Source organism: Thalassophryne amazonica, chromosome 14 (genome assembly GCF_902500255.1).
Source record: "Thalassophryne amazonica chromosome 14, fThaAma1.1, whole genome shotgun sequence".
In the NCBI taxonomy this organism is placed as follows: Eukaryota; Metazoa; Chordata; class Actinopteri; order Batrachoidiformes; family Batrachoididae; genus Thalassophryne; species Thalassophryne amazonica.
In genome coordinates this window covers 41,574,013-41,600,381 of record NC_047116.1, presented here as the reverse complement: position 1 = coordinate 41,600,381, position 26,369 = coordinate 41,574,013, and the positions used below count along the sequence as shown (strand labels likewise).

Sequence of the window (26,369 nt, the reverse complement as noted above, 5' to 3'; positions counted from 1 at the left end):
TGAACATATTGTTCAAGAGATCAAACAATTGCCGTTCATAATAATGCATGACACAAAACTATGCAGGTTGTCATGCAATCATAAAGTAGCTAATATAATTTTGGAACAATGCTGATATGCAATGTTGTTGCCCCAGTAACCCAGTGCCATTTTTATGAAGACACCAGCAGACGATTGATGGTTCGGAGGGACTGAAAGGATGTGAAAAGTGTCATCAAAATCAACAAGAGAAACAAAACAGTAATGACAATGACAGAGAACAAAATCACTTAAATGGCCAACTCGTGCAGGTGAGGGATCAACATGTCAACTTCTGAGAAAAGTCCTGCTCTGATGGCACAGAAGAGCACATTATGCTTTGTCCTGGAACAATTTCCACATTAAATACAATGCAAAGTTTCAGTTAAGAGATTTAATGTAACTACAACAGAACTTTTCAGGAGGGCTACAACTGTTTTCTAATAATAAGAAAAAAAAATGGCGTAATTATTACTATAATAGCACAAGCACACATATCAAGCACTCACCATTATTGATCAGAATGTTTAGTGGTAGGCTGCGCCTCTTGAAGTTTTTGACAAACTGTCGGATAGACTGCAAAGAGGCTAGATCCAGTTTGTTGAACTCCACTGGAATGGACAGATACACACACAGACACACAAGCACACACAGATCAGAGCCACTGTCAGCAGATTATTTTTGGTCATCATTTTGTTGGAAACACATCAAAGAGTGTATTAATCCTCTCTTCCAATGAGCTCAGCTGATTTTTGCACTATTATATCAGAGGTGCTACTCGCTTCTGTTGCTACACCTTATATCAGACCAATACATCTTCCTGAGCTCCATCAAAGCTTAACACACCGTCGTATCAGGTGGAAAGCATGACAAGGCACAGGTAGGAACGCAATGACCAGAAGCAATTACCAGTGTGGAAGTGTGGGTACCAATATCTGTGTATACATGTACACCGAAATTACTTTGGGCAGGTAGAAATACAACAAACTTCTGCATTGTGTATACACAGTACACAAATGTTAGTGCTGCACTGTGTCACAGAAACAATATTTATTTAAAAAATAGCTGACATTTTCAGTCCCTCGTGTCATTTTTCAGATTTGAAATGTATGTACCTATTTTTAAGAAAAAAAAATTCACACGTCCTCATCATTTTGTTTCTCTGTCACACATAGTAAAACATACTAATTTTTTTAATCAGTTGATTATGACCAAAGAGCTGGCAAAAAAACTGTTTATCACCTCCACCCGCATGCCGAAATCGCCTGCATTGTTTATTTATTTATTTAATTCATAATCACATTCTGTGTTCTGAACTCTGTCAATTTTTTCATTGTTGTCAGACTGAAGGTTTTCCTCCAAGTTTTAGTCTCCCTGATTGTCATCAAAATAAGGCTCAAAACCATAAAGCCGCGTTCACACTGGGTGTGACGCGAGCGACAGCGGCGACAGGTTACCATGTAATCCCTATGGAAGGACGCGTTGTGGCACCAAGCCACGCAACGCGATGTGATGGATGCGAATGAAGCAACGCGAAGGAAGGGATTTTGAGTGATTGGCGCGTTTGTGGCGCAATATCGCGTCACGTTGCCCTCCTCCCCAAATTGAAAAATCTCAACTTTTTCGTCTTGTCTCGCTGCGATGACCAATCAGGGACTGGATATGTAGTGACGTGGAGATGTCTGGAGCTTGACTGAGTTGGATGTGAACATGTTCTGTCTCTGGCAGCCAGCCTGTGAGCAGGACTTACAGTAGTGTTCAGAATAATAGTAGTGCTATGTGACTAAAAAGATTAATCCAGGTTTTGAGTATATTTCTTATTGTTACATGGGAAACAAGGTACCAGTAGATTCAGTAGATTCTCACAAATCCAACAAGACCAAGCATTCATGATATGCACACTCTTAAGGCTATGAAATTGGGCTATTAGTAAAAAAAAAAAAGTAGAAAAGGGGGTGTTCACAATAATAGTAGCATCTGCTGTTGACGCTACAAACTCAAAACTATTATGTTCAAACTGCTTTTTTTAGCAATCCTGTGAATCACTAAACCAGTATTTAGTTGTATAACCACAGTTTTTCATGATTTCTTCACATCTGCAAGGCATTAATTTTGTTGGATTGTAACCAAGATTTTGCTCGGTTACTAGTGTGCTTGGGGTCATTGTCTTGGTGAAACACCCATTTCAAGGGCATGTCCTCTTCAGCATAGGGCAACATGACCTCTTCAAGTATTTTGACATGTCCAAACTGATCCATGATACCTGGTATGCGATATATAGGCCCAACACCATAGTAGGAGAAACATGCCCATATCATGATGCTTGCACCACCATGCTTCACAGTCTTCACTGTGAACTGTGGCTTGAATTCAGAGTTTGGGGGTCGTCTCACAAACTGTCTGCGGCCCTTGGACCCAAAAAGAACAATTTTACTCTCATCAGTCCACAAAATATTCCTCCATTTCTCTTTAGGCCAGTTGATGTGTTCTTTGGCAAATTGTAACCTCTTCTGCACATGTCTTTTATTTAACAGAGGGACTTTGCGGGGGATTCTTGCAAATAAATTAGCTTCACACAGGCGTCTTCTAACTGGCACAGCACTTACAGGTAACTCCAGACTGTCTTTGATCATCCTGGAGCTGATCAATGGGTGAGCCTTTGCCATTCTGGTTATTCGTCTATCCATTTTTATGGTTGTTTTTCCTTTTCTTCCACACGTCTCTGGTTTTTTTGTCCATTTTAGCAGACCATTGTAGATGAACAGCCTTTAATTTTTTGCACCTGCGTATAAGTATTCCCCTCTGCAATCAACTTTTTAATCAAACTACACTGTTCTTCTGAACAATGTCTTGAACGTCCCATTTTCCTCAGGCTTTCAAAGAGAAAAGCATGTTCAACAGGTGCTGGCTTCATCCTTAAATAGGGGACACCTGATTCACACCTGTTTGTTCCACAAAACTGACAAACTCACTGACTGAATGCCACACTACTATTATTGTGAACACCCCCTTTTGTACTTTTTTTTTTTACTAATAGCCCAATTTCATAGCCTTAAGAGTGTGCATATCATGAATGCTTGGTCTTGTTGGATTTGTGAGAATCTACTGAATCTGCTGGTACCTTGTTTCCCATGTAACAATAAGAAATATACTCAAAACCTGGATTAATCTTTTTAGTCACATAGCACTACTATTATCCTGAACACTACTGTATGTCCCTTTTGTCCTTTATTTCACAATTATGACATTGTTTTTGCGGGAAAAGTGAGCAACAGCCCCACAGCAGCAGCAGCGGACACAGTTTTTGTTTCACGTGCACGCAAGAGAATCGTCCGTGAAGATTATTTTATTTATTAACTACACAGATGTATAATAAAACAAATGGTGACTGGTTTCTAAACACAATTATGACTTAGAGCGAACAGCAGCACCGCAGCAGCAGCAGCGGACAGTTTTTTTTTTTTATTGTTTACATGTGCGCGTGTGAAGGGGACAGGAGGTCCTCAAACTGGGTCCTGAAGAGGTGGATGAATCGCTGAAAGCGGCCGTCATCCAGACGCAGCTCCTGCAGCAAATAATGATACTCCCCAAATTGGGAACGTCACATGAGGATGTTGTGAACCCAGGAATGGTGCCACTGGCAACGTTTGTCAGCTTTCCACAACAATTAAGAGCACAGCAAACTCGCTCTGTGTGACCAAGGTCTGGCATGTTAACTTGACTGACAACCGGAGCCGACGAGCAGAATGAAAGCTCCTCCTATTTGATGACGCACTGGGGCGAATTTTCGCAGCGAAAGCAGAGTGACACACCAGGCGTCACGTCACGCCTGGTGTGAAAAAGGCTTAAGGCTGTGTCCCCCACAGCTTCTTCAGAAACACCTTCAGACTGGACTTAAAAAAAAAGCTCTGAAAACAGCTCAACTGTGTTTACAATTAATTGTGTTTACAATTCATTTGGACTTGAATCATCAGGTGCCGTTCTCCAGATGAAGTAGCAACAATATGGCTGCGGCTGAAGGCTGAAATAGAGCGCAGGCTTCAGACAACTGTTGTTTATCCTTCACCTGTGCACTTATCATTGATTTTTATTGTTCAGGATTTCTTTAAATATCAACATTTCATCATTTTTAATGAGTATTTGTGCACATTTTAATGTACTAGACAGATAAAATATATTAGCTATCATATTTTCATGTCTATTCAGCTACTTTTCAGACTCAAACTAAATCCAGGTCCTTTAAAGATTTGGGCCATAGTCTATTACATTCAGAAAAAAACAATCCCTTGCAAGACACTTGGCAGGGATTTTCCAATATGCAAGTACTCTTAAGTAACTCAGCAATGATCTGTGGCTGACCCCACTAATGCTTATATTATTATTTAATATGCTTCTAGATGCCCCTTGTAGCTGTTCACAGTGGTCAGTGAAAAGTTGCTCATTCATTAATCCATTTTCTCAGCCACTTATCTCGCCCAGGTTCTGGGCTACACAAACAAAGCACTCTCCATAAATGCACAATTAAACTACTTGTCAACAGTTTGACAAAACTGACTTTAATGCATTGTATTAAAAGGTACACAAAGACGTTTCTAAATATGCCATTCCTTCTTTAAAGCAATATGATAAACTTTTACCTTTAAAATAATGGCTTCTACATTCTTTTAATTGTAAACCAACTTACAAAAGGGAGAACGACATCACTGCCATTGCCACAGGGTCACTGAAACGTCTCGCACACGACTATAGAAGTCTGGTGTGTCAGGCAGGAACACTTCTCGCGGGAACTGCAAACTGTGCAAATACTTTATGTGTAAAGTTTATGGCATGTCACACACCAGACCAGTGGACTTCAGCCATGTCCGCTTATCATACATGACTTTGGGATTCTGTTTTGTGTGTGTGTGTGTATGTCTGTGTGTTATTGCATGAAAAAAAAATGTCACAGGTGGCAGTTAGGCTTGTACAGCATTTAAAAATATGGTTGCTTGGTTCTGATGTATTTTATCAACAAAATATGCCTATTACATGTTCCTCTTGAGGGCTCAGGTGCTTTACTGCTTTTCAGCCCTCCATTCTACATGCATGTGATAATATTATTTTTTAAAATAAATAATTTTTGCTTTTTCAAACTCAGAGTGGTGATCAGTTTAAGGATGTTAACATGTTAATGTTGAGGTCATTATGCGCTTGTTTTTGAAGCTGCATTTGCTTATTGGCAACTCGATACATGGAAACCCTGAGTTCAGCCGGCATCGCGGCTTAAGCTAACTGAGGAAGTTAGCTTGTTATTCTACACTTATCTTTGGTGCAGACGTTATGGCTGAGCCAGCAAAGAAACCAAAGATGACACTGTCTGATGAAACAAAGAAGAGGAAAAAGAAGGAGTGACCAAGCATGAAACCAGATTTTATTCATTGAGATGGCAAAGGCAAGTGAAGGATTTAAGACAGATCTTCTGCCTTTGGCTGCTCCCGTTAGGGGTCGCCACAGCATATCAATCATTTCCATCTCACCCTGTCCTCTGTATCTTCCTCTGTCACACCAACCACCTGCATGTCCTCCCTCAGCACATCCATAAACCTCCTCTTTGGCCTCCCTCTTCTCCTCCTGCCCAGTGGCTCCATCCTCAGCATCCTTCTTCCTATATACCCTGGGTCACGCCTCTGTACATGTCCAAACCATCTCAATTTCGCTGTCCCTCTGATATGTTCATTCCTAATCCTGTCCATTCTCATCACTCCCAAAGAAAATCACAACTGGGCCTGCAGCTATCAATTATTTTAGTAATCGAGTATTGTCAATTATTCTGATGATTAATTAAGTAATCGGATAAAAAGTACTTTTGAGTTTATAACAGTCCAGGGCTTTCCCTAAGCAATGGCACAATGTCACTGCGCCATCACGCAGATTGTTAAATTTAGTATATCCCTTTCTGTTTTCCTGGGTAATTTTTTTTTTTCATGTCTTTACAAGTTTTGGATCTTTCCCGGTGTCAGGAGCTCAGCCAAAGTCAGGCCAAACTCTTGACATGTTGCTGAAATGGCGATGGGATGTGGCTTTCTGATTTGATCTGCTTTTTTTTTTCCCTTGTAAAATGTAACCATTTTTAAGGTTTTTTTTTTTTTTTAGAGGTTGGTGGACTGGGTCCCTGTGTGAATTTGTTTTTATCCCTCTTTCTCTGCGATTCAGCACATGTACAGTAGTGTTCAGAATAATAGTAGTGCTATGTGACTAAAAAGATTAATACAGGTTTTGAGTATCTTTCTTATTGTTACATGGGAAACAAGGTACCAGTAGATACAATAAATTCTCAAAAATCCAACAAGACCAAGCATTCATGATATGCACACTCTTAAGGCTATGAAATTGGGCTATTAGTAAAAAAAAGTATAAAAGGGGGTGTTCACATTAATAGTAGTGTGGCATTCAATCAGTGAGTTCATCAGTTTTGTGGAACAAACAGGTGTGAATCAGGTGTCCCCTATGTAAGATGAAGCCAGCACCTGTTGAACATGCTTTTCTCTTTGAAAGCCTGAGGAAAATGGGATGACAAGACATTGTTCAGAAGAACAGCTTAGTTTGATTAAAAAGTTAATTGGAGAGGGGAAAACTTATACGCAGGGGCAAAAAATTATAAGCTGTTCATCTACAATGGTCTCCAATGCTTTAAAATGGACAAAAAAAACAGAGACATGTGGAAGAAAATGGAAAACAACCATCAAAATGGATAGAAGAATAACCAGAATGGCAAAGGCTCACCCATTGATCAGCTCCAGGATGATCAAAGACAGTCTGGAGTTACCTGTAAGTGCTGTGACAGTTAGAAGACGCCTGTGTGAAGCTAATTTATTTGCAACAATCCCCCGCAAAGTCCCTCTGTTAAATAAAAGACGTGCAGAAGAGGTTACAATTTGCCAAAGAACACATCAACTGGCCTAAAGAGAAATGGAGGAATATTTTGTGGACTGATGAGAGTAAAACTGTTCTTTTTGGGTCCAAGGGCCACAGACAGTCTGTGAGACGACCCCCAAACTCTGAATTCAAGCCACAGTTCACAGTGAAGACAGTGAAGCATGGTGGTGCAAGCATCATGATATGGGCATGTTTCTCCTACTATGGTGTTGGGCCTATATATCGCATACCAGGTATCATGGATCAGTTTGGATATGTCAAAATACTTGAAGAGGTCATGTTGCCTTATGCTGAAGAGGACATGCCCTTGAAATGGGTGTTTCAACAAGACAATGACCCCAAGCACACTAGTAAACAAACAAAATCTTGGTTCCAAACCAACAAAATTAATGCCTCGCAGATGTGAAGAAATCATGAAAAACTGTGGTTATACAACTAAATACTAGTTTAGTGATTCACGGGATTGCTAAAAAAGCAGTTTGAACATAATAGTTTTGAGTTTGTAGCATCAACAGCAGATGCTACTATTATTGTGAACACCCCATTTTCTACTTTTTTTTTTACTAATAGCCCAATTTCATAGCCTTAAGAGTGTGCATATCATGAATGCTTTGTCTTGTTGGATTTGTGAGAATATACTGAATCTACTGGTACCTTGTTTCCCATGTAACAATAAGAAATATACTCAAAACCTGGATTAATCTTTTTAGTCACATTGCACTACTATTATTCTGAACACTACTGTATCTGTGAAAGTGAGGATGGGCCTTTCAACGTCACTGAAATGAAAAATCCTGCTGTTTGAAAATCTGATTTACAAGTTAAAATAAAATGTAATCGCTCCACCATAAAACACCACTCACATGTAGAGGTTTAAATACGAGAACAAAAAGACATGGAGGACGAAGGACAACGAATAAAACTGACAGAGAAAAAGGCAGCTGTGACACATGAAAATGCAGCTGTCCCTGATGAAGTCCTGATAGTAGGTTTATCTCCAAGCCATGCCATTCATCTCCTGCTGAGGGTTTCAATGTGTGCCAGTGAGTGACAGCGGCTGAAAGAAAAACTGAAACGAATAAGAAAGACCGAAGGTGTGTCAGTCACTGTGTTCGAAGACTTTGATTGATATGTGTTAGTGAGTAAATGTGTACATGTAGATCTGCCTAAGTGCAATAGTTTCAGGTACAGTATATGTGTGTGTTTGTGTGTCTTTTCTGTCAGTTTTGTCTCAACTGAGCTCACTCGAAGTCAAGCCGAGTCACCTCTTGAAAGCCCATTGGGAGTAAAATACCATCGATCGGGCGTGGCCCTGTGGCTGCCAGCCATCAATTAAAATCCCAGGGTCGAGAAAGCCAAGCTTTCTCTGCTCTACAACCACATCTCTACCCTCAAACACTGTGCCCTTGATAATGTAGGTTGGACTCATTAAAATCAAATCACAGCAGGATTAAGTTTGGATATTGTCTCTGATCTCCTGAGTCAAGTCCAATTCAAATCATGGAGCCCAGATTCAATTCAATTCAATTATATTGGTTTCCAAACTGATTATTAAAAATTCAGTTGCAATTAGAAACCAATTACAAAAGATCACTGGAAAGTTTACGATGGGAACTTTTTAATGAACAAGTACAACTCGCCTTTTCAACAGAAATCTGCGGGCATGCAAAGCAGGAAAATGCAAATCCAAAACATTTGCCTATTATAAAATTTTGAATAAAGTAATCATCAAAAATAAGCACCCTTAGAGATAATCCGTTACACAGCTTCATGATGAAGTGGTATAGAGAAGAATTTTCTTAAAAAGAAGACCTGAACGTTTAGCTACAAATTGCCAGAAGGTACATCTGAGATGCAAGTCTATAGGAGGAGCCTATTTTACTTTTTGAATTTGAAATGGCATAACCAAATTAAAATGTGTGATATACCAAGGGGCCAAACACTTTTACAAGGCACTGTAGTTTATTTAGCATGCAAATGAAAGCAAACATGACCATTAAATGGTCTTTGGACACAAAAGTCCTTCAATCTAAGGTCCTTACTTCAACCATACTGCTACACTTCTCATGTTATTTCTCTCCAGGTGGCGCAGAGTTGTCCTCTCTGCAGAAAGAACAACTGAACATAGCATTACTATGTACATTAATCGTGTTTTTAAAAGGTTGTTCATCATGACGCTGTTATCAGATGGCAGGGTGAACACAGCTGTTGAGAGCTTCCACTGTGAAACGGCATTAAATTATTCACTGAATTTATTTCTCACTGGCAGAATAGTTTGTTTCAATATTGTACAGCAGGGTCTCCAACCCTGCTCCTGGAGAACACCTGCCCTGCATGTTTTGCAGGTGACAGGGTTAATATACTCATGTATTCAATTTCGTTCTATTACCCACCCCTTCAGAGAAGTTAATTACCCCATTAGCATGTGATCGCTAAAGTGGTGCTTGCATAATAAATAAATAATGCAGTGACTAAATTACTTTTGCTACATATAGCAGTAGCACAACATTAAAAAAACAAATGTGATAGAGTCGTGTGACTTACATGTTTGTTTTTTTATCCTTTTCACAATGCATTCTTGGACAGATGTGACAACTATGCAAGTGTGACATCTAGTCCGGAGAATATGGCAAATGTAATTGAGGTGGGGATAGTCTTAGTAATATAGAGCTAAATAATATATATTTCCGTCATTGAGTTTCAGTGCAAAGGCCAAAACTAAGGAAAGAATATAACTGTAGACTTTTTTGTTATGGCTACTGGCTGATTTCTTTTCTTTGTAACTACAAATTGTGTTCTGTTTGAGAGTTCCATTTTGGAGCAAAATTAAAAGATGTGGACAAGCTTTCAAGTTTCATGATGAAAATATTTATATAATATCTGTGGCACATTAATGTGAACAATGTGCATAGAGGGTTGGGGATGGGGTACTCAAGTAAATCAGTAATTAGCATAAATCATGGATTAAAAAAACAAAAATCAAGAATGCCATGGTGACATTTTTTATTTCCCAGCAAATAGTCACTGTGTGCAACCTCAATAAAGGTTGGACAGCGATTAATAAATTGGTTTTATACACAATTTAGGTTTCCCCCAATCATGTGCATCATCACCTTTACAGTACAACACATGAACACTCGTGTGGTGGATGCAGTGATATGCGATGCCACTGTATGCTCCTGGACTGGACTTGAAATCTAAATGTGTGTGGGAGAGGGGGATATGAAAGGGTGACTTTTTCCACTTCTGATTCTTGTTGTGAAAGTGTAAGTACACGGACCCACAACAGGGGGCGCAAATGAACGGACAATGGAGTAGGTCAAATAACACACTTTACTGTTGTGAATATGCACAACAAGTACAACAGATTACAATAATGGACAAAGTCAAATTCACACAGGTGTCGTGTGGGCAGGCTCGAAGATAGGAGACGCCTCTCCAAAGTAGAACCGGAACCACACGGTTTCCTCCGCCACCAGACCCCGGGAATACTGGAGCCGCCAAGTCCCGAATTCCCAGGTGGCCACTGCCTCCGCGTGTCGGACCTGGTACTGCTGGCGAGGAATAAAGAACAATTAAAGGAGGGTGCGTTCGCACCCAGGAATCCGAACGGCAGGTAAGCTGCCTCCACCTCTCGTTGGAAAGTTCTGCAATCACTCACAAAAATCACAAAAGTTACTGTCAAGCAGTCAGCTGAGATTATTACCTTCTCGGTAGAAACGATATCTCGGCAAAGAGGTGGAGACGTTGTCCTGCTGATATACTCCTGCCGATCAGATGATTGGTAACAGCTGTTGCAGGTGATGCCTGACAGCTGTCACCCTGGCTGCTCCTGTGAGGCGGCTGCGCCCTCTGGTGGTAGGCCAGCAGTACCCCTTCTTCTGGCGGCCCACACAACAATTCTGAGCTCATTCCCTTGTCTGTCTCCTCTTTTGCAGTCCTGAGGAGGGCTGACAGGGCCAGGGAGCTTCCTCAGGTTTTTACTAGTGTGTACGGCACACTGGTGCTACATCTGCTCACCTTTTGTTTAACACTGGGGGCAACACCACATATGTTAGCAGAACATGCAGCATGGAAGAAACCCAGAAGAAGAAGCCAGTTGTTTTTACTCTGTTAGCACAGCATAACTAGCCATATCGGATCCATGTGGTGACCCTAGGCACACGCAAGAAGCTGAAATAACTTTCTTACGTTCTGTACTTAGCATAAATAGCATGGCACATTGCTCCTCGACTGAAGTGGTATGACTGTATTAACAACTTGTAAAGTGAGCGTGACGTTCAAAAGGGTACGTGTCCTTTATACTGCGGACCATTATCGGACATGTTTTGTTTCACCTTACAAAGTCATTGTTCCTGCGACCAATCTAGCAAGAGCCTCTGTGGACCTTTTAGCTTTTACAACAGTCTGAAGATGTGCAAAGAGCAGTGAAAAAAAACATCAACTCAACTGATTTATAATGTTAAAAACCAAGCCGTTGACCCAATCACAGTGCTTTTAGATGGATTCAGTGTCCATGGATTCACGTTGATGTATCGATTACTTTAAAATTGCATTTTGTATAGATCAGCGTTTCTTAAACTTTTTCAGATACCATTTACCAAATAAATAAATAAATGAATCTTGCAGACCACCGAGCTCCAATAATGACAATAATAATAAAATAATAATAATAATAATTTATGTAGGATGACAATTAATCATATAATAATAATAATAATTTACGTAGGATGATAATTAATCATGCAGTTATGATTCTATGTCATTCAAGTTGATGATTTAATCAACACTGATTGACTGATATAGCTGCCTTCAAATTTGATATTCATTCATTCATGTTCTGGACCCGCTTATTACAATTAAAGTGTAGGTGACACCAAAAAATGTGCACAAATTATCGCTAAACATGATGAAATGATTTTAAAAAAAAATCCTGAATAATAAAAGTCGGTAAGTGCGCGGGTGAAGGATAAACAACAGATGTCTGAAGCCTGCGCTCTATTTCAGCCCTCAGCCACGGCCATATTACTGCTACGTCATCAGGACAGGACCTGCTGATTCAAGCCGAAATCAACTGTAAACAGAGCGGAGTTCGAGCTGTTTTCGGACGATTTTTTTTTTCTAGTGTGGAGCTTTTTTTTTTTTTTTTTTATGTCCAGTCTGAAGGTGTTTTTGAAGAAACTGCGGGGGCACAGCCTTATGGTTTTGAGCCTTATTTATTCAGATGACAATGAGGGAGACCAAACCTTGGAGGAAAACCTTCAGTCCACAACAGTGATGATATTGGCAGAGTTCAAAACACAGAATGGGACTATTAAGATAATGATTCTGGTGCTGATGCCACTTCCTCCTTCTTCTCCAATGTTGGGACTCGCCCGGAGGTTCCTGGTTTTTATTGGCATGCAGTTCAAAATCTGAATATTTATCTCTTCAGTAACTGCGCACAGGAAAGGATCACTTTCAAACTATTTTTAATTTTAGTGTGAAATACTCAAAAAAAAAAAAACATTACATATCAAGTCACCTACACTTTAAGGGTAACAGGGGTGCGCTTGAGCCTATCACAGCACTCACTGGGCAAAAGGCAGGGTTCAACCTGGACAGACTGCCAGTCTGTCACACGGCTGACACTTACAAACACATTCACATCACAACCACAGTCCATTTAAAGTTTCCATGTCACCTAAACTGGATGTCTTTGGAAATGGGAGGACATCAGAGCACCCGGAGGAATCTCATGCAAACTTGAGAAGAACATGCAAACACCACACAGAAAGGACTAGGTCGGAAGCAAACAAAGGACCTTCTTTGCTGTGAGGCAAGAGTGCTTACTTCCTAGCCATGTGCTGTCTTTAATTTGATTTTAAAAAGTTGCTAAATTAGTATTTTGTTTTAACTGCATATACTAATAGACAGGTGTTACAACCAAGATTGGTGAAATGTGTTGAGCCTTGTTGTCACAACATTGCCAAAGCTTGAGAATACTACTGTTTGTATAGTTCATCATTTACATCAGTTTTAAAGGCTTCAAATTGTAAATTGGTGAAAACATTGGCAGGCTGTTCCGGACACTGCTCATGTTTGGCACAAACAAGCACTCATGTTGACTAGTGTTTGAGGAATCTGGATGCAAAAACTTGAGGCTTGTGACCCAAGTCAAATCCCCCGAGTCCCACTATGCTTTTGTTCCTGCCAATTCAGTCAAACCCTTGGCACTGGCAAGTGCCTGTAAAACACACACAAGCTTGTAATGTCTCATCTGCAGACCACAGAGGGGTGTTTGTTAAAGAAGGATCAGCGATGTTTTGTTCCCTGATGGCTTTGTTTTTGGATGGAAACACTGAAAAAAATGTAGGGTGAAATGCGCGCACACACACACACACACACACACACACACACACACACGTTTGGCAATAATTTCCACATAGAAATTATAACTAACTGTGTATATTCTCTTATTTTTGCCAGTAAACCGCTTCATAACTGATCCAAACATAATAAAAGGAAGAAATAAGCAGCAGCTCATCATCTTGCAACAGATTCTCAAAACAATATACAGTGATGCATCACATCCACAGTAACTATATTCTTCTCTTTTCCATTGCTCAAGGAAATTTGGACACAGAAGATGGAACTAAACCACTAATCCATCAACTAATGAGTTTCTGAGTCAACCATCTGAGCCACAGTCAGCTGAAGTCAACAAGGACTTGAATAAGATAAGTGTAAAACCTCTTTTGGCAAAACTGAAGTGCTCCTGCCTAATCTGTTGGGTGTAAAAACACAATGAAGAGTTGGTAGTTCAATTCCCTTTTGTACAAATGTTGTTGCTTGATAAAAAGAAAGAAACTGAATGTAAGGCATCCCTGTACAGTGTTTGGGCAATCTGTTGTAACATGAGAAAAACTTTTAAAGCAGTTTTGAAAATTTGACAAAGATAAATTTGTCGAATTTACTCAATATACTGTGTGGAAATTGTTACTAGGCTTTTTGTTGTTGTTTTTAAGTTAATTTCTTCACTCCAGCTGGAGCTGCTAAAACCAAGTGGAGACGCAGACTCGAACAACGGTGTGACGTGATTCGGATGAAGTTGTTTGAGCATGATGAGGAAGCAAATAACCAGAACAAATGAGGAGTCCAAGATGCTGGAAGGCCCTCAATAGCTGCTTTTCTGTGGTCCCTAATAATTAGTTATTCATCAGAATGATTGACAATGGAAAAAGCTCATATAAACTTGATCAATAACTACTGGATAAAACTATGGTCATAATCTATGAGACTTGGAAACATTAGCACCTACTAGCATTGGAATTGTCTGATCATATTGTCCTCCACAGGGAGCACTTTCTACATATGATTAACAATTGCATAAAGAAGCAAGCTCAACAATCTACTGAGGACTTTTCAGGTGAATTTCTCTTTAAAAACCAGGAAAGACAATAAATACACTACAGCTGGAGTTTTAACTGAAAACTGATGGTCTCTCTCAATGACAAACAGAACAAGGAGTTGGTCCGTAATGTAAATGAATTACAGTATTTGGGGTCTGGTCGGAGGTGGAGAAATGGAATGTGGGTCCTTTATCAAAGTAAAACTGGTGTGCAATAGGAGCTGATTTTTGATAGTTTTGAGCAACACATGGTTAATTCTACTGGGATAGAATCACAAAGACAGCAAAATATGGCCATCTATAATACTAAATTTGGAGAGTCAACTTCACTGTTCAACTATGCAAAATCGCCATACTTGCATTTATCGATCAGATACAATGGCATGTTATTCAATGCCCCCGCGGCCTGCTGCAGAAGGCAGGTAAATCTCTCTTCCCCACTTCATCATTCCATGGGAAGAGAGTGATGTTTCCCCATGTTAAATTATAGGCACATACTGTGCACACTATAGACCCTTACAGGGCTATTCCATAGGACGCCATTTTACTATGATGGCCCACAATCCAAAAAAAAAAAGCACGAAAATGGGATGAAACTGCTTAATCCATCTTACCTCCTAATAGGCTGTCTTATAAAGTGCAGACCTGGCAACCTGCTTAAAAACGAAAGAAAGGAGCTGCACCCTTGGCCAGGAGCTGCAGCAAATAATTGGAGCTGCAGGAGCTCCAGTTTGAGGACCTCCTGTCCTGTTCGCATGTGCACATGTAAACAAAGAAAAGAAAAAAAAACTGGCTGCTGCTGCAGTTCCTCGCTCTCTCCCCTCAAACTCTGTCGTCATTGTGTTATAAACCAGTCACCATTTGTTTTATTACACATCTGTGTAGTTAATAAAATTATCTTCATGGACAATTCCTTGCGCGCGCACGTGAAAAAAAAAACTGTCTGCCGCTGAGGTTCCTTGATCTCTCTCCCCTCAAACTCTGTCATAATTGTGTTATAAACCAGTCACTTTTTTTTATTATACATCTGTGTAGTTAATGAATAAAATAATCTTTACGGACGATTCGTTCGCGCGTGCACATGAAAAAAAAAAACTGTCTGCCGCTGCTGCTGCTGCTCTCCCCTCAAACTCTCTCCAGAAAGGAAGAGTCTGACACATCAGAGGAGGAGTTTTAAGGTTGATATAAGACTGACTTTTGGTTGTGCAAGTAACTTTTTTTTGGTGCAAGTAATTTTTTTGTTACTAGCGCCAGTGCAAGTAGGGCAAAAAATGTATTGCGATCCCTGTGAATCAAGAACTTACTATGACGCTTCACAACATGCTATTTGGGATTAAACGGGAAGGAACAGCGCTGTGTGGAATCGAGCGCCATTCCTTCCCATTCCAGCCCATTCCTTCTATACCTGCTTACTACATTTAGGGTAATGAGGGAAGGGGGAGCTATCCCAGCAGTCATAGGGCATGAGGTAGAGTACACCCTGGGCAGGATGCCACTCTGTTGCAGGGCCACATACAGACAAACAAACACATTCACACCCACACGCACACCTATGGACGATTTAAAGTTTCCAATCCACCTAACATGTATGTCTTTGGATGCAGGAGGAAGCCAGAGCACCCGGAGGGAACCCACGCAAACACAGGGAGGACATGCAAACTCCACACAGAAAGGTCCCAAGTGGGACGCGATCCCACAACCTTTTTGCTGTGAGGCAACAGTGCTAACTACGAAGTCACCGTGCTGCCCCCCACCCCTCCCCAACACACAACTATTGCACAAACATAATTTCCTAATGTGAACAATTATGGACATTATGGACGATGTCAGTCACCCTCTGCACATAGTCATCAGCAACCAGAGGAGCCTCTTCAGCCACAGACTGCTCCTTCCCAAGTGCAGGACCAACAGACTGTATAATTCCTCACTCAGGTGGAGGAGGAGTAACAGGAAGACAGAGGTCAGGAATGAGAAGAACAGCAGTAGCCAGTAAACCAGTATTGATCAGTATGTCTGGTATTTATATTGTGTATTTATATGTATATTTGCAAATTGTTTTTCTTTTTACTTTCACTTTGATACTCTGTGTGCTTCTTACCCTGCGTACTGCTACACTAGGTCTGTTAGAAAAGTATCCGACCTTATTATTTTTTTCAAAAACCATATGGATTTGAATCACGTGTGATTACATCAGACATGCTTGAACCCTCGTGGGCATGCGAGAGTTTTTTCACACCTGTCGGTTACATCATTCGCCTGTGGGCAGTCTTTGAGTGAGGAGTCGCCCACCCTCTCGTCGTTTTTTCATTGTTTAGGAATGGCTCAGAGACTGCTGCTTTGTTTGATACAAATTTTTTCAAAAACTGTAAGGCACAACTGAGTGGACACCATTCGATAAATTCAGCTGGTTTTCAGTAAAAATTTTAACGGCTGATGAGAGATTTTGGTCTGGTAGTGTCGCCGTAAGGACAGCCCACGGCGCCTGACAGTGATCTGCGCTTCGAGGCGGCAGCGTCTCGCTGTTTCAAGTTGAAAACTTCCACATTTCAGGCTCTGTTGACCCAGTAAGTCGTCAGAGAACAGAGAACTTTCAGAAGAAGTCGGCATGAGGAGTTTATTCGGACATTCCATTGTTAACGGACATTTTGTAATGAAAGAACATGCGGGCAGAGTCGCATGTCGGGCCGGACCCGACTGCGGGGGGTCGCGACAGGAAAAACACCTCCGCTGGAAACCTTAACAGGCAAGTTGGAACATGCCCAAGCTGTTAAACAATTTCTCAGTTACTCATTTGTTGAAAGCCATCAAAAGCCGCCTGAATTTTACAAATGGTTTTCAACACGGAGGTGTTTTTCCTGTCGCGGCGCACACAGATTCGCCGAGTCATTTCCGTGACGACTCAGCGAATTTGCACGCACGTCTTTCATTACAAAATGTCCTTAAACAGTGGAATGTCCGCATAAAGTCCTCATGCCGGCCTCTTCTGAATCTTCTCTGTTCTCTCACGACGTCCTGGGTGAATTAAGCCTTAAATTAGGATGTTTTCAGGTCGAAACAGGCCGACGACGGCGCCTGGAAGCAGTGCAGGACGTCCCGCTCCGTGGGAAGTCCTTACAGCGACAGAAACACCCCATAATCTCTCATCAGCCGTTAAACTTTTCACCGAAAACCAGCTAAATTTCTCGAATAGTGTCCACTCGGATATTCCTCACAGGTCCAGAAAAAATTTTGATAAAGCAACGCGCGCCGTCTCGAGCAGCGTGTGAAACAAAGGAATTCAGCCGAGAGGACGGGACCACATCTCACTCAAGGCCTGCCCACAGGGAAATGACGTCACCGACACGCGTGAAAAAACTCACGCATGCGCACGAGGGTTCAAGCATGATTGGTGTAATCGCACGTCATTCAAATCCATATAGTTAAAAAAAAAAAAAGTGTTGGTTTCTTATCTAATAGACCTCGTACAATGCTGCTGGAACCTCAATTTCCATGAGGGAGTCTTCCAAAGGGATCAGTCAAGTTCTATCTCATCAAATCTACATAAAAGTATCCTTGAGTTGTTCTGCAAAAGTAGATGTAAATCTCACACCCAGGTGTTGCCTTTGTACACTGCTAGTATTTTAAAAATTAGCTCTGATCATAATTCTGCATGTCACAAATCACAAATCACAAATGTATCATTTTGATTATTTTTGTTATGGCCACTTAATTAATACATAAGGATTCACTCATCAAAATGATTCATTTCATCTCAGAGCCCTTCATGGAAATGTAGCATATGTGTGCATATAATTTTAATGCCAGCTGGTAGATGATAACACCTTGAAGGGCTGTCTATGCAGAGGTGTTAGATGTTAAATTGATATTAAACACTTTGATATGTGGTTTGTGAAATCAAGTGGTCCTTGTGATTGTGTTAAAATCATAAAATAATAAAAAGAAGTGGAACCTGCACCTCATGAAACTTTAAAAATACCTCTTATAATATGAAGAGAGCAGAGTACCAATATTTCTACAGTTCTGTCTGATTAGGTAAAAGCAGCACATTGATATCAACGAATATCGTTTCTGGGCATCGTGCCAGTGTGAGCTCCATCACAGACACTTTTAGACTCGTGTAGTTGAGAGGAGGCTGGTTGGTGCCCCAGTCAGCTCGAGCTTCTAGTGTTGTTCAAATGGCACCCAAGTCAAGACAGATGAATATCCAAACCTCAATATCAAAGCTGTGAGCATGCAGCCAATACACTACACTATTACTGTGAATTAAATACAAACACAAAAGAACATAACACTGGCATAAATAAACACGTGGTTACATGCATGTCTTCAGACACCCTTTGCATAGGTAGTAAGGTATAATCCAGGTTAACGTACATGCCTACCAGCATGGCAACTGAATTCTGGATTCCCCCTTTGGCTGATCTGGTATTTTAAGGTGCTGTTATTAGTTTATAAAATGACCTGGTAGAGCATCTGTGTTGGGAGTAGCATGTCTGGTGTTCAAATCACACCAGATATCGCAGAGACGTGAATTTATGAACGAGTATTCATAAATTGAAAGAATGTAAAAACATTCATTATTTGTTTTATACAGTATAACGGCTAAAATAGATCCTTGTCATTTGATATTATACTAATTTATAAACAACAGAAAAGGGACTTACACTTTGGTGTGCATCACTGGTGCTTTGACATCAACAATCCAACAAGAACCTTACACAGGAGTCCAAAATTGTTGTCAGTCAACTTGGAAAACAGTTAGTTCAAAAATAATTCTGAAGATGTGGTCTGTGGTTTTCAAAAAAAAAAAGAAAAAAAAAAAAAGAGTGTGTCCTTCCTCAGTCCAGTGAAAAACTGCATCAGGAATTTGTTCAGGTTTTCATCCTAACAGCTCTTCATGCCTTCAGACAGCTTATGGCATAGTGGATTTGTTGTGTGTGTGTGTGTGTGTGTGTGTGTGTGTGTGTGTGTGTGTGTGTGTGTGTGTGTGTGTGTGTGTGTGTGTGTGTGTGTGTGTGTGTGTGTGTGTGTGTGTGTGTGTGTGTGTGTTAGAAGAATTAGCACTGTCAATTATCTTGTGTAAATAGATGGTGCCATCTTGTGGCCATATATGATAATGCAGTTTTTATTCCAAATATAAATCACTTCCAAATATACACTCAACAAAAATATAAACGCAACACTTTTGGTTTTGCTCCCATTTTGTATGAGATGAACTCAAAGATCTAAAACTTTTTCCACATACACAATATCACCATTTCCCTCAAATATTGTTCACAAACCAGTCTAAATCTGTGATAGTGAGCACTTCTCCTTTGCTGAGATAATCCATCCCACCTCACAGGTGTGCCATATCAAGATGCTGATTAGACACCATGATTAGTGCACAGGTGTGCCTTAGACTGCCCACAATAAAAGGCCACTCTGAAAGGTGCAGTTTTATCACACAGCACAATGCCACAGATGTCGCAAGATTTGAGGGAGCGTGCAATTGGCATGCTGACAGCAGGAATGTCAACCAGAGCTGTTGCTCGTGTATTGAATGTTCATTTCTCTACCATAAGCCGTCTCCAAAGGCGTTTCAGAGAATTTGGGAGTACATCCAACCAGCCTCACAACCGCAGACCACGTGTAACCACACCAGCCCAGGACCTCCACATCCAGCATGTTCACCTCCAAGATCGTCTGAGACCAGCCACTCGGACAGCTGCTGAAACAATCGGTTTGCATAACCAAAGAATTTCTGCACAAACTGTCAGAAACCGTCTCAGGGAAGCTCATCTGCATGCTCGTCGTCCTCATTGGGGTCTCGACCTGACTCCAGTTCGTCGTCGTAACCGACTTGAGTGGGCAAATGCTCACATTCGCTGGCGTTTGGCACGTTGGAGAGGTGTTCTCTTCACGGATGAATCCTGGTTCACACTGTTCAGGGCAGATGGCAGACAGCGTGTGTGGCGTCGTGTGGGTGAGCGGTTTTCTGATGTCAATGTTGTGGATCAAGTGGCCCATGGTGGCGGTGGGGTTATGGTATGGGCAGGCGTCTGTTATGGACGAAGAACACAGGTGCATTTTATTGATGGCATTTTGAATGCACAGAGATACCATGACGAGATCCTGAGGCCCATTGTTGTGCCATATGTCCAAGAACATCACCTCATGTTGCAGCAGGATAATGCACGGCCCCATGTTGCAAGGATCTGTACACAATTCTTGGAAGCTGAAAATGTCCCAGTTCTTGCATGGCCGGCATACTCACCGGACATGTCACCCATTGAGCATGTTTGGGATGCTCTGGACCGGCGTATACGACAGCGTGTACCAGTTCCTGCCAATATCCAGCAACTTCGCACAGCCATTGAAGAGGAGTGGACCAACATTCCACAGGCCACAATTGACAACATGATCAACTCTATGCGATTGTGGACAGTCTAAGGCACACCTGTGCACTAATCATGGTGTCTAATCAGCATCTTGGTATGGCACACCTGTGAGGTGGGATGGATTATCTCAGCAAAGGAGAAGTGCTCACTATCACAGATTTAGACTGGTTTGTGAACAATATTTGAGGGAAATGGTGATATTGTGTATGTGGAAAACGTTTTAGATCTTGAGTTCATCTCATACAAAATGGGAGCAAAACCAAAAGTGTTGTGTTTATATTTTTGTTGAGTATACTTTTCATGTCCTCTCACTGAAAAAAATCTCATTCACATAAAATCTTTGGAAGATTGCCTTGCATCTTACTTTTAAATTCTGATAAGACTAAAGTTATGGTTGTTGGTCCAGCAAGGTATCTGCATCAATTTGATCAGCTAGCACTTAGCTTAGGTTCGCATGTTATACATTATACGGAGTGAGGAATCTTGGCACGTGGAGTAATTTTTGATTCTACGTTGTCTTTTGACCTCCACATTAGAGACATTGCGAGGACTGCTTTCTTCCTTTTGCGAAATATAGTGAAGATTCGTCCCATCCTGTCTATGGCTGATGCTGAGACTTTGATTCATGCATTTGTCTCTTCTAGATTGGACTATTGTAAATATTTTCTGTTTTACCGCGGTCCAGTATTAGGGGTCTTCAACTGGTTCAAAATGCTGCTGCCAGACTTTTGACACAAAGCAGAAAGTTTGACCACATCACACCCATTTTGGCATCTCTACACTGGCTTCCAGTGACTGCAAGATCTGATTTTAAGGTGCTGTTATTAGTTTATAAAATTGTTCATGGACTTGCACCTCCCTATCTGGCTGATCTGGTAAGCCCCTATGTACCAGCTCAGGCCCTGCGTTCACAGGGTGCAGGACTTCTATGTGTTCCCAGGGTGAATAAAAAGTCTGCGGGTCACAGAGCTTTCTCCTACCGTGCCCCAGCTCTGTGGAACGATCTCCTGGCACACATACGACAGTTGGATACTCTAGAGACTTTTAAATCATGTTTAAGGACTCATTTGTTTTCCTTGTTTTATCATCAGTGTTATGATGTGTTTTTACTCTTGTATTTTTTACGGTTTTGTCTTTTTAAATTTTAATTCTTTTTTTTTGTTTTTATTATGCTGTGTGAAGTGCCTTGAAGCAATTTCATCATGAATTGGTCCTATATAAATTAATAAATTTGTTTTGATTTGAATCCGCAAAATGTGGAACTGAATAATGATAAACAGGAAGAAAGAGATCAGGTAAAAAGTAAACAGTTGTGCAGGAAAGGGGATTAATTGGGTTACCTAAGGTGAGATAAACCTAATGTTTGTCAAGTAGACAAATACACACACATACAGGTACACCAGCTTCACACTGTTAATCTAGAGCAATGGTTTGAGGCACATGTGGTACTTTCATGTGTGCTGTGACTAAACTGAGTGGACCAGAAAATGTTCCTGTGGCAAAAAAATGTAGAAGTAGCCTTCATCTGTCTGGCATGCATGTTTATAGTTCCAAGTACAACGCTTTGAGCTCATTGAGTGAAGACCATTGCAGTCTAAATTCTTAGCATATTCCACAGAAATTGTACTGGAAGTTTTCTAGGGACAGTATACTTATTAGTTACATAATGCAATACGTGCAGCATCTCAATCAGCTGAACATTGCAGGAGGTGTAGCTCTTTTATGTCTTTGCTATCTGTTTAAAGGACTATGAGGTCGTCCTAAAAGTAACAGACCTTTTATTTTTAATCAAAAACTATATGGAGTTTGAATTAAAAAAAATAAAAATAAAAAAGGTCCGTTACTTTTCGGACAGACCTCGTAAAACTAATAGATAATCTACCAATTGCAAACTGTCATTAAGTCATAACCTGTCTGCAAATCCTTTGCAGTCACCGGAAATCTGGGACCCACAGAAATCAGAGACTGTGTTTCCTCCCTCGTGATGCTCTTCCAGAATTCCACTGTGGTAGTTTTCAGTCACTGCTTGCTCTGGAAGGTGTTTGCCCTCAGCAGTCAATTGCATACTAAATTGGATTTTGGTTTGAGTGACTGGAATTGGTCATTGCAGAACACCCCCAACACCCATTTTTGTTTTGTTTGTTTTTTGCCTTAAAGTCTCTGGTTGCTTTTGCAGTACATGTGCAATCGTTGTTCATTTGCACTGTGAATGACTTTTGAAGGATTTTGGGTCCCATGTGGAAAATTCACTTTTTATGTCCCAATCCAGTCCAAGTAAAGACCTTTAATACTGTGTAAGATGGGTTTAATCATTTCTTTACACTACCTAATAACATTGCCCAATGTACTTTTAAACATTCCTCAACATCATATCGTACCTGGGCTTGTTTGGTTCTACTTAATGACCGGTTGCATCATTGGCATTACAGTGATCTCAAATACGAGAGCTGACTGAAAAGTTCTGCCTCCAATATGATAATATCAGTAAACAATATAACTAAGTGAATATGGTACGAGAATAAGCCTTTACTTATTGACTATGCTGACACCAAAACAGTTTTCGCCTGCAATTTCAAGTATTCGCAGAATTGCTTTCAACATAATACAGGTTGAGAATCTTTAAGCACCTCACAATTCAGTTACGATTCACAGGGCTGCAATTAGAATATAAAACAATTAAATGCATTCTTGATGCATCTATCTTTTGTTTTTTCTTTTGCGAAATATAGTGAGATTCGTCCCATCCTGTCTATGGCTGATGCTGAGACTTTGATTCATGCATTTGTCTCTTCTAGATTGGACTATTGTAAATATTTTCTGTTTTACCGCGGTCCAGTATTAGGGGTCTTCAACTGGTTCAAAATGCTGCTGCCAGACTTTTGACACAAAGCAGAAAGTTTGACCACATCACACCCATTTTGGCATCTCTACACTGGCTTCCAGTGACTGCAAGATCTGATTTTAAGGTGCTGTTATTAGTTTATAAAATTGTTCATGGACTTGCACCTCCCTATCATGATGCATCTTATCTTTTGGTTTTTTTCTATACAGGATTTCTTTTTTTCTCACTGTCTGACTATTTGATACTTTTCAAATCAAAGTATTTGTAATGATCCATAATGAATGTATTTTCAGTACCTTCTTTAACAGCTCAGCCATATTTGCACCCGTGTGGCTCTCATTTCACTGATTCTAAAACCCAGGGGAACTTTTGCCCCATCCCCTTGCTGAAACCACCTGTGGAAGTGTGGGCTCAGAATGAGTCCTGTTTGGATTATTACCAGTCCAAAATAAAGGGTCAGACTCACATGTGCAGCTTCTTTCTGCCTTTTTTTGTCACTTTGCTGCAGTATGCATGCACACTGGCTGTGCTGCATTAAGGCACGCTGTACTTATGTGAAGATAATGAAAACAAAAACATGCATTATCATAACGGTGAAACGTTGTTGCACTGTTGATTTGGTGACACTCTAAACTACAGAAAGTATGGCACGCCAAATCTGTTCTCGTCCTGTGCATGTGTATTTTCCCTTTTATTGCCCTTTAGTTTCAATAGAATGTTTCAGCACAATGCGCTGCCCAGGTTTTATTAACACACTGTCCTTGTATGAGATCACTTCGCTGCATGTGAGTTCAGCCAGACAACGTGACCACCTAATTACAAAAGTCACTAAATGGCGATGCTGCCTATAGTGATTTCAGATCTGTACAGAGTAAGGTTTTGTGAGATGCAGTCATTATTACAAAATCAAACAAACTTAAAATGGACAAAAACGCATTGAAGGCAGTCTGGCGCAACACATAAAAAAAACACTTAATGATCTGCATAGTAAATTCATCCAGTGAGTATGACAAGACAAGGAATGAAAAACATCAAATGAAAAAACAAAGTTTACATTTACAGTCTGTCTCAGGGTGCTCCAGTGCCTGACACAGCCCTCTGCTGCTCACAGATTGAAGGCACTGCATCTAAGTTTTGAACATGGGAGAAAATGCTATAGCTGTCCAATATTAATGTGTTTTTAACCTTTAAAACATTGTTTATGACCTATGAGCAACATCAAATGATATGAAATATAACACAAAATAATGAAATCTACATCATTTTTATTTTTAACATCATTGGCTCAAGTTGTGGATTTTAGAATAGATTTTTAAAAATAATAATAAAGTGAATCATTTATTTTATTCTGCTTTGCACAGGCCAATTGACATCTAAGAAGGGCCCATTATATGGAGAAAATGGCCAATTAGTTCATACACTGAGGGGCCTTTAGCCCATACCACCCTTTAAATTGCTGATTTAGGATATTTTATTTATTTATTTATTTTCACATTTCAATTCCAATGTTGAATATTGTTGAGAATTAAAAGTGCTTTGCCATTTGAAATGAAGTACTTGTACCTTTATGGTATATTATCACTATATCAATGGCTAAAATGGTCTTCAATGATGTTGATGATGATAATATAGTAATATTGTCATTTATCATGATATTCTCCAAGGCAATCCAGCAAAATATGTTATTGTGACAGGACGATCAGCTCCTGTAATTAAAACAATGTTTATGCTATCCTCAAGGTAATTCATTGTGGAAAAAAGGTTCTTTGTCATTTTATGAAGGACACCTGAACATCTAAAGTTAAAGATGCCTGGAATCATTCAAAGGACCTTCAAAGGTCTCACGTCTGCATTTTGACAAACCGCTGCCTACAAGTGTATGACCATTTGTCTCCTGTTTCTTCTAACAAATGTGCAGACACTCGGAAGGATGCCAAAGGGCATTTGGACAGAGATGTTTAAAGCTCTTGCCTCAAATACTAATGAGAATCCATTACCGTCTTATTCCAACCCCCACACACGTGCACATCCTCGTTCAGTGCAGACATTCAGCTGTAAACACACACTTGTCCCCTATGCCTCAGTGCTTGCCAATTACAAAAGAAGTAATCAATTCCACCATGAACCCGTCTGGGGAAAATCGACTTCAATGACACCGGCTACACGGCCACTGTCTCTGTACCTGACAGCCACTTGCACACCAGCGGTGTTCCAGCCAGCGGCTTTCGGCCACCTCCCACTGCAAGAACAAATGAGGCGAGCCAGCATTTGCTTCCCAAACAGCAGTGCAGCATTTTATCATCACATAACAAGAAGTCAGTAACTCGTAACAGGCTTCTGTCACGGTGTACTGTTAAATCCCTGTTTATTACTTCAAAAAACAATGTGAAATTCATCACGTCACTTTAACTTAGCAGAGAAAAGCAAGAGTTTCAAAACTGTAGAAAAGCAAAAGAAACTGTGCAAGTACGTGTACCAATAAAACCAAACTACCACCATCACACTCGGGAGCTGGTGTCATCTTTGCAAGCAACTTGCAATTTTTTCTTTTATGTTGCAAGCAAAACATTACAAACTTGCATAGGAATAAAATTCAAGTGTGGAGATTCATCTCCTTTATTAAATTCTGAACCCCCATTACTAATTGCCATTAGTTTGCAGCTATTAACCCGTTTTGCCCCACTGGCAACAACTGTTGCCGAAGTGTATCATTGTCATTTCTACTCACAATAAAAAAAAAATCTCAAAGGTACTAATGCAACTTGTTCCACTTATAAAAAAAAATCTTGGCATAAACAGGTTAATGCCTGGGCATCTCCTCTGC

At 40.4% G+C, this 26,369-nt stretch overlaps 1 protein-coding gene across 2 annotated transcripts in view; it reads right to left on the bottom strand.

The window, feature by feature from the left end:
- Window positions 1-26,369, bottom strand: part of LOC117524414 (dehydrogenase/reductase SDR family member on chromosome X-like) — a 59,280-nt gene that overhangs the window by 11,210 nt on the left and 21,701 nt on the right. For both annotated transcript variants that reach the window (XR_004564765.1, XM_034186186.1), the window contains exon 4: window positions 528-629. Coding sequence is in view for 1 of the 2 variants with exons in the window: in XM_034186186.1 (XP_034042077.1) it covers window positions 528-629 (102 nt within the window). In the remaining variant the exon portion in view is untranslated. The remainder of the gene's footprint in view (window positions 1-527; window positions 630-26,369) is intronic.